This window comes from Doryrhamphus excisus, chromosome 22 (genome assembly GCF_030265055.1).
Source record: "Doryrhamphus excisus isolate RoL2022-K1 chromosome 22, RoL_Dexc_1.0, whole genome shotgun sequence".
Lineage (NCBI taxonomy): Eukaryota > Metazoa > Chordata > Actinopteri > Syngnathiformes > Syngnathidae > Doryrhamphus > Doryrhamphus excisus.
The window spans coordinates 10,637,352-10,652,838 of NC_080487.1; the positions used below are offsets into that span (position 1 = coordinate 10,637,352).

At 39.6% G+C, this 15,487-nt stretch overlaps 1 protein-coding gene across 1 annotated transcript in view; it reads left to right on the forward strand.

The window, feature by feature from the left end:
- The window catches only part of LOC131109833 (protocadherin-15-like), a 192,350-nt gene that overhangs the window by 76,084 nt on the left and 100,779 nt on the right, over positions 1 to 15,487 (forward strand). The window contains exons 14-16 of the mRNA XM_058062221.1: positions 3,567 to 3,679; positions 7,980 to 8,186; positions 12,422 to 12,556. Of these exons, the coding sequence (XP_057918204.1) occupies positions 3,567 to 3,679; positions 7,980 to 8,186; positions 12,422 to 12,556 (455 nt within the window). The remainder of the gene's footprint in view (positions 1 to 3,566; positions 3,680 to 7,979; positions 8,187 to 12,421; positions 12,557 to 15,487) is intronic.

The following is a 15,487-nucleotide window of genomic DNA, read 5'->3' on the forward strand; positions in this document are numbered from 1 at the left end:
GGCACATATAGACAAACAACCATTCACACTCACATTCATACCTATGGACAATTTGGAGTCGCTAATTAACCTAGCATGTTTTTGGAATGTGGGAGGAAACCGGAGTACCCGGAGAAAATCCACGCATGCACGGGGAGAACATGCAAACTCCACACACAGATGGCCGAGGGTGGAATTGAACTCCGGTCTTTTTAGCTGCGAGGTCTGCGTGCTAACCACTCAAGCCATTTTTGTTATCATGTCATAATAGCTAACCACACGACCGCCGTGCAGCCCCTGTTTTATTTACATAATATATAAAATATCTTTGGCTCACACTCACATTCATACCTATGGTATCACCAATTAACTATGGAGTTAAATGGAGTTAATTAATCTATGGAGTCACCAATTAACATAGCATGTTTTTGGAATGTGGGAGGAAACCGGAGTACCCGTAGAAAACCCACGCATGCACGGGGAGAACATGCAAACTCCACACAGAGATGGCCGAGGGCGGGATTGAACTCGGGTCTCCTAGCTGTGAGGTCTGCGTGCTAACCACTCAAGCCGTTTTTGTTTTTGTCATAATAGCTAACCACACGACCACCGTGCAGCCCCTGTTTTATTTATATAATATATAACATATATTATTTGGCTCACACTCACATTAACATTAATGGTATCACCAATTAACTATGGAGTTAATTGGAGTTAATTAACCTATGGAGTCACCAATTTAACCTAGCTTGTTTTTGGAATGTGGGAGGAAACTGGAGTACCTGTAGAAAACCCACGCATGCACGGGGAGAACATGCAAACTCCACACAGAGATGACCGAGGGTGGAATTGAACTCGGGTCTTCTAGCTGTGAGGCCTGCGCGCTAACCACTTGACCACCGTGCAAGTTTTCTCTTATTAAAATGCACAGAAAAGGTCAATAAATATGTATTCATGTTCCACATAAGGAGTGTGAATGATTGCAGTATTTGATTTGACTAATAATAGGCTATAGTCAACCATAAGACAGCGATCAATTAATTAATTTATGAACATTCGGTGCGGTTCTCCTTTAATGGTGGAAGTGGAAGTGGGTCCACATTCACACAAACACCCACTCTACATAGTCTAGATCTGAGATACTATATGTGGCTGATAGTTGGACATAAACCTTGTAAGGTTCACTGCTTGCCAATGTGAATTAATTCCTATCGTGTTGCATCACAAAAGGGAAGAAAAGCCTCCATTACTCCCAAAGATGCAAATAACTCTCACGCATGTTCGGTTTGATGACCACCAGGTAGTCACTCAGCGTTCACACGATTGCATAGTTCATCACCTTCTGAGTAACTATAAAAAAAATTTAAAAAAAGCTTTATTTTCTTGACTGCCAAAGTCTCTCTAAATGTACTGACATGCCTGACACGGACTTGATTGCATTTCCTACACTCCCTCACCGAAACTAATCCACGTCTGAGGCAGGATTATGAGAGACAGAGTCACAAATATAAGAAGGGGGGGGGGAGAGAAAAAAGAAACTCTTGCATCCTCGCAGCAACGCCGTTATTTGAATAGCATTGAATGAATAGAATAAGCAGACACTGTTTCATGCTTATTTGATGCTTTGTTGCTATTAGTAAGCCAATGTTTACATTTCGGTTCAAAAGTGGAAGTCATGTATCTTGATTTGTCATTCTCCTAAAGCGGGGGTCTCAAACTCAATTTACCCGGGGGCCACTGGAGCTAGGGTGTGGGGCACATGCTAACTCGCAAACTAGAGAGCTAGCGACCTAAACGGTAGCCTTCAAGTTATTTCCTTTAAACTTAAATAGCCAAAAACTTACCACTTCCACACGGATAGGGAGGATAACTATTAACAGTTATTTAACCTTTAACATGAACATTAATCAAACGTAATAATTTTTATCTGGGTACATGATACCAAACTTTCATATCAAGGCGGGGGCCTCAAACTAGTGTCCTGCGGGCCACATTTGGCCCGCGGGCTGCGTGTTTGAGACCCCTGTCCTACAGCCAAAGCCGCAGTCTCCATGACATTTCCCAATGAATGTATTTTTCTGTCAAATTATTGATTCACATTAATAAGTCCAAAATGTCAACATAACTTGTGTTTTGTATGGTTGGCTGGTTAAGAGTAGGTCAGTGTCAAAGATTGTTTATTGACTGAGTGGATGTGATGTTTTTGACTTGTTGGGAAAATGAAAATGCAAATCGGAGACAAATTGAAGTCTGCCAAAACCAGTCATGAGTCACGACTGGAAATTGGGACCAGGCAGCTGGTTTTATCCAACTGAGTCTTTTTCCGGAGCCAGACTTTCTTCATGTAGCGAATATTGATGGCGGCGGATGTTTTCTTTATCTTCTTTTGCTGTGGTCACTTCACTTCAGTTGCATATTCTACCCCCCCCCCAAAATATATTTAAAAATATATACTATATATATATTAGGAAAGCAGGAAGTGAACAAATGTAACAGTTACTGATTGTAAAAGTACCAGATGGAGGAATATGATTTTTTTTTGTGACCTAAAAAAAATCAGTAACTGTTACATTTGTTCACTTCCTGCTTTCTTAACATAGTTTAAGATTTTTTTTTCACCATGTACTTCAGTACGTGATAAAAACAAAAAAAACTGTATTATGAAAGCAGGAAGTGAAGAAATGTAAAAAAAAAAGTACCAGATGGAGGGGTAGGATTTAATAAGCTTTGCTTCTTCCTACTCCTTTTGGACATGTGGAACTGTGAACTGATTATGGGATGCATTCAATTGTAATCTGACGCATGTTTTTACATAAATTACATAACCCATCATAAATTACATATTACATATATATTACATTATATTATTTTGTCTTCTTACTTTTTCCTAATGATCCCAATGTGGTGTAAATTTTAGGATTTTTTTTGGAACCTAAAAAAATCAGTAACTGTTACATTTGTTCACTTCCTGCTTTCTTAATATAGTTTAAGGTGTTTTTTTATCGTACCGAAGTACGAGGTGATATGACCATACAATGACATAATGTGTGGTCATATCACCTTGTACTTCAGTATGTGATAAAAACAAAAACAAATTATATTATGAAAGCAGGAAGTGAACAAATGTAACAATATTTCAGTTACATTAATATGCCACTACTTTTATGTATACGTTCTTTACTGTGCAGCCTTTGTGTACCAGTGCAAAGGGAACCACAATCTGAACCCAATCTTAGCGGTCGGTGTCCTTCATTTAGAGGCGGTCACATAAATACAAGCCGTAAAGGATGCAACAAAGCAGCCAAACAGGAGCGCTCACTTGAGGAATGTGCGCTTCTCTCTCTCTCTCTCTTAACGCCACTGCTGCCAGTTCTTGATTTCCCTGCAGAGCAATGCAGCATTCCAAAGTACCGCATACGTCTTGAGTGTGAGCATCCCCACCTGTGGAGAACTGCAGAACACTTCGCCCTCCCTCTATCTGTCGCTCTCTATTTCTCTGTTGGACACTGACTTTTCAATATTTCATGATTTTTTAAAACAATTAACTATTTTTTAAATTAAACTTTTTTCATACTCTTTTCTTACAGGGAAACCAGACTCCTACGTTGAATATTTCAGCTTGAACAGAAGCACGGCCGAGCTCCTGCTGCTGAAGCCCATCGACAGGGAACTGTACCGCAGATTCGATCTGGTTGTGAAGGTCAGCAGAGAGACTATGGAGCTTTAACTCCCATTTTCCACCCTACATGGTTCTAATGAAAACAGCAGCGAAAACTCACGCCCTCCCGCTCAGTAGTCCCAATGTTGTTCTGACAACTTCAAGAGAGGAGACTAGTGTCCCCACATGATGCCACGTGTGTATTTGCCTTTAAACATGAGTAAATTAGCTTAAATGCTAACATGCTAACGGCTTCCAAGCTAGCACCTAGCAAGAACGCCTCAAGTACCGAAAAGGTTGATCGTGTCCCCACATCATGCCATGTGTCTATTTACCTTTAAACATGAGTAAATTAGCTTAAATGCTAACATGCTAACGGCTACCAAGCTAGCACCTAGCAAGAACGCCTCAAGTACCGAAAAGGTTGATCGTGTCCCCACATCATGCCATGTGTCTATTTGCCTTTAGACATGAGTAAATTAGCTTAAATGCTAACATGCTAATGGCTACCAAGCTAGCACCTAGCGAGACAGCCTCAGGTCCCGAAAAGTTTGGGGCAGTCCCATAGTGTCCCCACATGATGCCACGTGTGTATTTGCCTTTAGACATGAGTAAATTAGCTTAAATGCTAACATGCTAACGGCTACCAAGCTAGCACCTAGCAAGAACGCCTCAAGTACCAAAAGGTTGACGCAGTCCCATCGTGTCCCCACATCATGCCATGTGTCTATTTGCCTTTAGACATGAGTAAATTAGCTTAAATGCTAACATGCTAATGGCTACCAAGCTAGCACCTAGCGAGACAGCCTCAGGTCCCAAAAAGTTTGAGGCAGTCCCATAGTGTCCCCACATGATGCCACGTGTGTATTTGCCTTTAGACATGAGTAAATTAGCTTAAATGCTAACATGCTAACAGTCATCATGCTAGTTAAAGTACCCCCCCCCCCCCCACCCCGCTAGGTAAAGCAAACAATTGTGTGTTTGTATACATAATAGTCATCTACAACCAATGGTGCTATCAGGGATTTGGGTCCCAATAAATCTAAAATTGACTTTAATAACGTTTTTAGAATACAATTGAAGCTTTATTTTGTGCATTCATTCATTCATTCATTCATTTTCTACCGCTTTTCCTCACGAGGGTCGCGGGGGGTGCTGGAGCCTATCCCAGCTGTCTTTGGGCGAGAGGCGGGGTACACCCTGGACTGGTGGCCAGCCAATCACAGGGCACATATAGACAAACAACCATTCACACTCACATTCATACATCCTAACTGATTGTCAAAAAAAAAGTATTTATATCTCTGATTAATTATGAGTTAACTATTTACAAAATGTGATTAATTTGTGATAAATATTTTACACGAATCATAATTTCAGTCACTGTGAATGGTTGTTTGTCTATATGTGCCCTGTGATTGGCTGGCCACCGGTCCAGGGTGTACCCCGCTTCTCGCCCCAAGACAGCTGGGATAGGCTCCAGCACTCTGCGACCCTTGTGAGGATAAGCAGTAAAAAATGAATGAATTAACGAAAAACATCTATAAGAATATTACAAGAAATGCTGGAGCCTATCCCAGCTGTCTTCGGGCGAGAGGCGGGGTACACCCTGGACTGGTGGCCAGCCAATCACAGGGCACATATAGACAAACAACCATTCACACTCACATTCATACCTATGGACAATTTGGAGTCGCTAATTAACCTAGCATGTTTTTGGAATGTGGGAGGAAACCGGAGTACCCGGAGAAAACCCACGCATGCATGGGGAGAACATGCAAACTCCACACAGAGGAGTGAAGGGTGGAATTGAACCCTGGTCTCCTAGCTGTGAGGTCTGCGCGCTAACCACTCGACCGCCGTGTCGCCCAAGATGAATGTTATGAAATGCAATTTATGATGACATGATAACTACTATTTTTGGTCGAAGCATTGTCGAGTTTTCTAACATCAACTTTTAAAAAATCAATATTAGTCTAAGGGCTTTTTGAGAGAACCGTTCTATGTCACTATTGAAAAGAAAATTGGAAAACTTTAAATGACTTGGTTGCTATTATTATTATTATTATTATTATTATTATTATTATTATAAGTGCAAGACAAAAAAAATGTATAGATGATACATTGAAAGAAAAACAGACGCAAATTTGTTTTGTCCTGTTAATAAAATAGTAGCTTACAGGAAATTAATAGGACTGCACAGTGACTAAGTGGTTAGCACACAGGTCTCACAGCTAGGAAACCCGAGTTCAATTCCACTCTCGGGCATCTCTGTGTGGAGTTTGCATGTTCTCCCCGTTTTCTCCGGGTAACTCCGGTTTTACTCCAACGTTCCAAAAACATGCTAGGTTAATTAGCGACTCCAAATTGTCCATAGGTATGAATGTGAGTGTGAATGGTTGTTTGTCTATATGTGCCCTGTGATTGGCTGGTTGGCCACCAGTCCAGGGTGTACCCCGCCTCTCGCCCAAAGACAGCTGGGATAGGCTCCAGCACCTCCAGTGACCCTCGTGAGAAAAAGCGGTAAAACATGAATGAATGAATATTATTGCTGCAAAATAAACAAGTAGTTGTGGACTGGTGGCCAGCCAATCACAGGGCACATATAGACAAACGACCATTCACACTCACATTCATACCCATGGACAAAACATAACATGCATACTCCACTCACAATTATAATGATAGCTTGAGTTATTATTAATTCATGTCATTTGCAGCATTTCTAGTGTCTTTGGTGTATAAACATGTGACAAGACACTTGATTCATCGACGGGAATGAGGAAACTACCCAAAAATAATGAACATTAATATCGGCGTAGCATTAATTAAACAATAGAAATTGTGTTCATTTTCTGTAAATACTGTAGCTGAATTCCTCTTCATGCGGTGATGTTCTAAATATGCATTTTTGTCATGTATAATTAATTTTGCTGCATTATTAACCCACAATATAATAGTAGATGTTTTCTGTTAGATCTTTGAGTCTACATCGCCGTCCGCAATGTACTCAAAAAAGGCAATAATATGTTAATTATGTATGCCATATCATATTGCTAACAAGCAGATGCTGCCAGAGAAAATCTGTTATTTATGTCAAGTGTATGTATTTGCGCCTCTGCAGCAGGATCTGCGTGTGGGATTGAAGAACAAAGAAGACTTTCAGCAACAAAGTGTGATTAGAGTAATAACTAGAAAATTCCAGCGGAAATTTTTATGGGCTTGCCACCTGTGCTGTGAACCTCGGGGCCGGTGTGCAAACGGCTACCATGCTAGCACCTAGCAAGAACGCCTCAAGTACCGAAAAGGTTGATGCAGTCCCATCGTGTCCCCACATCATGCCATGTGTCTATTTGCCTTTAGACATTAGTAAATTAGCTTAAATGCTAACATGCTAACGGCTACCAAGCGAGACAGCCTCAGGTCCCGAAAAGTTTGGTGCAGTCCCATAGTGTCCCCACATCATGCCACATGTGTATTTGCCTTTAGACATGAGTAAATTAGCTTAAATGCTAACATGCTAACAGTCATCATGCTAGCACCTAGCAAGAGGGCCTCAAGTTTAGAAAGTGCCAAGGTTGTCCTATAACCTCCCTACATCATGCCATGTGTCTATTTGCCTTTAGACATTAGTAAATTAGCTTAAATGCTAACATGCTAACGGCTACCAAGCTAGCACCGAGCGAGACAGCCTCAGGTCCCGAAAAGGTTGGGGCAGTCCCATAGTGTCCCCACATCATGCCACGTGTGTATTTGCCTTTAGACATGAGTAAATTAGCTTAAATGCTAACATGCTAACAGTCATCATGCTAGCACCTAGCAAGAGGGCCTCAAGTTTAGAAAGTGCCAAGGTTGTCCTATAACTTCCCTACATCATGCCATGTGTGTATTTGCCTTTAGACATGAGTAAATTAGCTTAAATGCTAACATGCTAGCAATTAGCATTTAGCCACAGAGAGAGTTGAGAAGTTTATCTAAAAAAATGAGCCGTGAATCACGGCGGTATGGCTGAGCTACAAGGCTGTGAAAAGTCTGTAAATTCTCGTTTTCTCTGGAATGTCGCTGTTCTAAAAATAGAACAGGTGTACCTAATCTAGTGGCCCATTTTTGCACGTTTTGGTTTATAGCGTCGCCATAGTTAACACAAAACGTTCCAAAAAATAAATCCCGCTGTAGTCCCGAGCGTCACGATTCCGGCGGTGTAACATGTGTGGGGTTCCTTCTTGCGGTTTTGCGCAAAAATGGGAAGATTAAGATATAAGAATAGCTAAACACCACAAGGAATAACAATATGGGCTTGCATTACTGAGCAAGCCCATAACTAGTTGTGTTCTATGTGCAGGCAGAGCAGGACAATGGACACCCGCTGCCAGCATTTGCCAGCCTCCAAATTGAAGTGCTGGACGAGAACAACCAGGCGCCGTACTTCCTGGAGAGCAGCTACCATGGCTTTGTTCTAGAAGGCTCCCCGGTGGGAACGACCATCGCGACCAACAGCAGCCTGTCGGAACCTTTGGCTTTTGTGGCCCTGGATAATGATGTAGAGGAGGTGAGCTTTATTATTATGATATGGAATTATGTTTTCTCAAGGGGGTTTTGATGTAGGAATTAAATTTGGAGGGACTTTAGAGTAGTCAGCGTCCTGCTGGAGCCTATCCCAGCTGTCTTCAAGCGAGAGGCGTGGTACACCCTGGACTGGTGGCCAGCCAATCACAGGGCACATATAGACAAACAACCATTCACACTCACATTCATACATCCTTACTGACTGTAGAAAAAAACGTCTTTCTATCTGTGATTAATTATGAGTTAACTATGTACAAAATGTGATTAATTTGTGATTAAATATTTTAGGCAAATGATAATTTCAGTGAGTGTGAATGGTTGTTTGTCTATATGTGCCCTGTGATTGGCTGGCCACCAGTCCAGGGTGTACCCCACCTCTCGCCCCAAGACAGCTGGGATAGGCTCCAGCACCCCCGCGACCCTTGTGAGGAAAAGTGGTAGAAAATGAATGAATGAATGAATGCTGGGGCCTATCCCAGCTGTCTTCAGGCGAGAGGCGGGGTACACCCTGGACTGGTGGCCAGCCAATCACAAGGCACCTATAGACAACCATTCACACTCACATTCATACATCCTTACTGATTGGAGGAAAAAAAAGTATTTCTATCTGTGATTAATTATGAGTTAACTATATACAAAATGTGATTAATTTGTGATGAAATATTTTAGGCGAATGATAATTTCAGTGAGTGTGAATGGTTGTTTGTCTATATGTGCCCTGTGATTGTACCCGGCCTCTCGCCCCAAGACGGCTGGGATAGGCTCCAGCACCCCCGCGACCCTTGTGAGGATAAGCAGTAAAAAATGAATGAATTAATAAATAACATCAATAAGAATAATACAAGAAATGCTGGAGCCTATCCCAGCTGTCTTCAGGCGAGAGGCGGGGTACACCCTGGACTGGTGGCCAGCCAATCACAGGGCACATATAGACAAACAACCATTCACACTCACATTCATACCTATGGACAATTTGGAGTCGCTAATTAACCTAGCATGTTTTTGGAATGTGGGAGGAAACCGGAGTACCCGGAGAAAACCCACGCATGCACGGGGAGAACATGCAAACTCCACACAGAGATGGCCGTGGGTGGAATTGAACTTGGGTCTCCAAGCTGTGAGGCCTGTGCGCTAACCACTCGTCCTCTGTGCAGGCCTACCACAGTTACTGTAATTTTGTGTATCAAAGCTACAATACAGCTAATATGTTTACATGAGTTAATATGACATAGTTTGCTTTCTGTAAACCCACATTTTAGTATCGTATGTCACTCAGTTACCCTAAATCATTTGTTACGTTTATTTCCCTTGTAGGTGACGGCCAATGAGATGCCTGTAGGTACCATTTGTGCTCAATTCCCTCTTCTTCCTCTGAGTGCTCTAGTAGTCTTTCCTTAGTGACTAAATATAGTATTGATGTAGCACATGACAGCATCCAGCAGCAGGGGGGGGAACAATAAAACATACAGGTGGTCCTCGAGTTACAAGCAGGTTCTGTTCCGTGTAAGTCGGAACCAGTCAGAACCAATCCGTGTTTTTATAGAAAAAACACCCTACAGAATCCAAGACCTGTATTCTTTCGCGTTCAATAATCGTTATCCTTAATGATGATCTCGACAGTTGAGCGGTTGCCATGCTGAGACTGGGAGACATAATGAAATGTAAAAACAATATTATTTTTCCTCAGTGTGACTCGGCTTGCATACATTGTACAATATTGTCCCAAGGTATTCCGGAAGAATAACCTCTTTTCCTCCCACATCTATGATTTAATAGTGCATAAACTCCATGAACCCGCTAGCATTCATTAGCATTAGCATTCATTACTGTATCTCAGAATCAGAAATTGTTTTTTGCCAGGTATGATCAAACACATACTAGGAATTTGTTTTGGCGAATTAAAAATGAAAATACAAAATATACAGAATAAACTGTATAAATATATATACACATGTCTGTTTTTTGTTTGAGTACATTATACAAATACAAATATATATTATACAAATACAAATATACAAAAATGCAATATTGTACAAATAAGGAGACAAGGGAGTATAAATAAGCGGGAACACAAAATGAATAAAATAAATAGGAATGCACAATTTAGTGACAATTACCTTAAAGACAGCAGCAGGCTAATTCGGGCATCAAGCTTGTGATCCACTTGCATTCCTGCTCTGTCATTGCCAAATAGGAGAACCTTTGATGGTATATTCTCTCCCGATATCTCCTTATATTAAAGATTATAAAATATATACGATTATAAGATTTAAGATTATAAAATCTTTTAATGATGGTCTTGGCAGTTGAGTGGTTCGGACCAAAATTGCATCCAATACAGGTGGGCGTGTCTCCTTGTTTTCAATTCCATGCTAATGGCTTTCCTTTTCTTTAACACAAAGAGGCTTGGGAGACAAGGGAGTATAAATAAGCGGGAGCACAAAATGAATAAAATAAATAGGAATGCACAATTTAGTGACAATTACCTTAAAGACAGCAGCAGGCTAATTGATGGTATATTCTCCCCCGATATCTCCTTATATTAAAGATTATAAGATATTTAAGATTATAAGATATTTTAATGGTGGTCTTGACAGTTGAGTGGTTCGGACCAAAATTGCGTCCAATACAGGTGGCCGTGTCTCCTTATTTTCAATTCCATGCTAATGGCTTTCCTTTTCTTTAACACACAGAGGCTTGGGAGACAAGGGAGTATAAATAAGCGGGAACAAAAATAGGAATGCACAATTTAGTGACAATTACCTTAAAGACAGCAGCAGGCTAATGCAGGCATCAAGCTTGTGATCCACCTGCATTCTTGCTCTGTCATCGCCAAATAGGACAACCTTTGATGGTAACTAGTTCTCGAGCTAGTCAATGTTCACGGACCAAAATGACAAATATATATTATACAAATACAAATATACAAAAATACAATATACAAAATACAATACAAACATTATACATATACATTATACAAAGTATCTTTGTACTTAATGGTGGTCTTGACAGTTGAGTGGTTCGGACCAAAATTGCATCCGATACAGGTGGGCGTGTCTCCTTATTTTCAATTCCATGCTAATGGCTTTCCTTTTCTTTAACACACAGAGGCTTGGGAGTATAAATAAGCGGTAACACAAAATGAATAAAATGAATAGGAATGTGCAATTTAGTGACAATTACCTTAAAGACAGCAGCAGGCTAATTCGCCAAATAGGACAACCTTTGATGGTAACTAATTCTCGAGCTAGTCAATATACACGGACCAAAATGACTTTTTAAAATTAATTTACGAGAACACGTTCCCCGAACCATGAAACATCTTAACACGGAACACAATACACCGAGGAGCACCTGTATTCCAATACTTGTTTTCATTCTCCCTTTGTGTCTTGCTTGCAGTGTTGATGACCCTGTTTAATTTCCCCGAGTAAAGCGCTGCCTCTCATCAACCCCGTAGAATGAAAATGCACTCATCGTGAGCAGCAATGCGTCTCCAAAGAGCTTAGTTTGCTTAAGAGATGTAGCCTTGGCCTCTTGACACATGCAAGCTTTTGCCCCCCCCCCCCCCCCCCCCCCCAACCCCCTTCTGTTATTGCAATGAAAGCATAATCTGTTTGTGTCCAATGATATATGTTAAATTATTTAAAATATTACTTACCCAAGGCTCCTGACTCCCAGCACGGAAGCAGCAACAATGATGATAACGCCTATCACTTTTATGTCCATTTCAGTGTGTGTCTGTGTGTGATTATTTATGACTCAATATCCACTATAACTGGCTACATCAACAATATTATCACACACACACACACACAGCTGAACCAGCGTTATTTGCAATGACAACAACACACATACATAAGCACAAAAAAAGACGTCATTGGAGAATTTTGATGTCAGGAATTCCGGGAAAAAAAACAGCCATTTTTTTTTAGCTATTTCATGCATGGAAATACACACTTTCTTATTTCTGCATTAACTTGCGCTATATATTAATTTATAATCATGTGTGGTGTCCCAATTGATTATTCATGTCCCGTTTCCTCTGGCTAATTCATCAAGAGTCCAATCTGCATAATAAAAGCCATTGAGGTGCTCAGTCAGTAGCCAATTCCTCATCAGCCTCCATGTGCTTCCTAGCGTGATGAAAAGCTCCGTTAAGAGCAATTCACTATCCTTCCTCTAATGGACACCTCTGTCTCTCACTCGTACCGACAGACCAAGGATCCTCAGCTGCAGCTCTCGTTGGACAGCTACGCAGACGTTTTCGCCGTGTCAGCCAGAGGGATCAGACGATACCTCACGCTGGTGCAGCCACTGGATCGAGAGGCGCAGGATTCTTACACTTTCACGGTACTGGACCACTTCACCAACACAAACATAAAAGCTATGATGAAAAAATGCTTGGGAACGCATACTAGCATACAGTGTAATACACATTTAGAATCATTACAATTAGTTGCTAATTCCTAGCTGTACAAGATGAGTGGGCCCAATCACAGCAGAGTGGGCGTGCCCGCATGCAGGCCGTGGGTGGAATAAATAAATCAAAACAGACCAGAAATCCAAGGAAATACAGCTGAAATAGGTGCCGATTCTGGAAGATCTACAAAGCTCTCTGTGTGGGTTATTGTGTCTAGCTGCTCTATAGTACTCAACTACTCAATACAAAGGGTCGAAAATCAGCATAATACTGGAGGTCCCCTGTGAAATGTAAAAATTCCTGTTTCAATTTAAAACAATAACACTACGAATGATGGAAGGAAGAATGAGGACGGAAGGAAGGAAGGAAAGAAGGAAGGAAGGAAGAATGAGGAAGGAAGGAAGGAAGGAAGGAAGGAAGACGTCATGTAATCATTTGAAATGTGAATATTTCAGACTCACTGTAGTTGCGAATTGTGATTAATTGTGATTACTTTATTTTAAAACTGAAGGAAGGAAGGAAGGAAGGAAGGAAGTAAGTAAGTATTATTTTAAAACTGAGATTAATCCAATTAAAATGTAATAATTTGAAATGGGAATATTTCAGATTCACTGTAGTTGTAAATGGTGATTAATCGTGATTAGTTTATTTTAATCTAATTTAAAAAATTTAATCATTTGAATTGGGAATATTTTAGATTCACTGTAGTTGCAAATTGGAAGGAAGGAAGGAAGGAAGTTTTATTTTAAAACTGAGATTAATCCAATTAAAAATGTAATAATTTGAAATGGGAATATTTCAGATTCACTGTAGTTGTAAATGGTGATTAATCATGATTAGTTTATTTTAATCCAGTTTAAAAATTTTAATCATTTGAATTGGGAATATTTTAGATTCACTGTAGTTGCAAATTGGAAGGAAGGAAGGAAGGATGGATGGATGGATGGATGGATTTTACTCCTTATACTTTACTCTTTTACAACTTTATTCTGACCTGAACACATCACCAGCACAATGATAACTCATAAAAACTCCCAAATGCTGATATGCGGTAAGTTTTGATGACGTTATTGAGTGCTAACACATCAACCATTGAAAACAAAGTCAAGGCTCGTACTGGTGGATGATGGGTCATGATGGGTCACTTCATAAATAAATAGCATTAGCTCGCACCCAAATCACCCCACCCTGGCCCCAATGCTGTCCTTGCTCGCCAGGCACTGTTCGCATGATGATGCTTTCAAGTGCACAACTCTTAATGCTGAAGTACTACTTGCTGCATTTAAGTATATAAAGAAAATATATGGTGTCTTTGAACACAACCCCTCATTGGTCATATAACACGGTTAAAGTGTGATTCAACTGTTGTGGGACTATTAAAAAGGCAAGTGTTACACAAGTAGATTTTCAGACGTGTTGTATCATTTAACTTGATTTCAATATTCAGTCAATTAGGAGCTTTTAATACGTACGTAAATGCAGTACAAATATATACTTATATTTTATATATATTTATATTCATATATATTTCAAACTCACTGTAGTTATAAATGGTGATTAATCGTGATTAGTTTATTTTAAAACTGAGATTAATCCAATTAAAAAAATATATCATTTGAAATGGGAATATTTCAGACTCACTGTAGTTGCAAATTGTGATTAATTGTGATTAGTTTATTTTTAAACTGAGATTAATCCAATTAAAAATGTTAATCATTTGAAATGGGAATATTTCAGACTCACTGTAGTTGTAAATGGTGATTAATTGTGATTCGTTTATTTTAAAACTGGTATTAATCCAATTGAAAATTGTAATCATTTGAAATGGGAATATTTCAGACTCACTGTAGTTATAAATGGTGATTAATTGGGATTAGTTCATTTTAAAATGGAGATTAATCCAATTAAAAATTGTAATAATTTGAAATGGGAATATTTCAGACTCACTGTAGTTATAAATGGTCATTAATTGGGATTATTTCATTTTAAAACAGAGATTAATCCAATTAAAATTTGTAATCATTTGAAATGGGAATATTTCAGACTCACTGTAGTTGCAAATTGTGATTAATTTATTTTAAAACTGAGATTAATCCAATTAAAAATGTAATAATTTGAAATGGGAATATTTCAGATTCACTGTAGTTATAAATGGTGATTAATCGTGATTAGTTTATTTTAAAACAGAGATTAATCCAATTTAAAAATGTAATAATTTGAAAAGGGAATATTTCAGATTCACTGTAGTTGTAAATTGTGATTAATCGTGATTAGTTTATTTTAATCCAATTAAAAAATTGTAATCATTTGAAATGGGAATATTTTAGATTCACTGTTGTTGAAAATTGTGATTAATCAAAACTAATTCATTTTTAAAATTAGATTAATTTCATTAAAATAGTCATCATTTGACAGCCATATTTCTTAGCTGCTCAACAGTTTCATTGCCCTCCATGTTGTATACTGTATGTTAATGATATAGAATAGAAAAAATACTGCCTTGTATTTGGGTCAACAAGGTACTTTAAACCATAACGACAGAACACGCTTTTACTGCCTGATGTACTTTATTTGAGTTGTGCACACTTTCAATATTTGGTGCCAAAATAATCACGACTATTTAAATCAGAGCCCCCCTCCATACTCTTGCATCTTTTCTTGTTGCTGTCACTCTCCTCCTCAGCTGCCGTTTATTTGGCTCTCATTTCAGCGCAATCTAATTTAGCCATGTCTTTATTGATGGGGGCAAAGCAAGGCTGCCCCCGTCACTGCCATAATATACAACCCCGCTGGTACCGTATGTAGTGCTGCTACGTGACCAGCGGAGCCCGGTCACGCTGGCATTGTGCAGCATCGCGTGT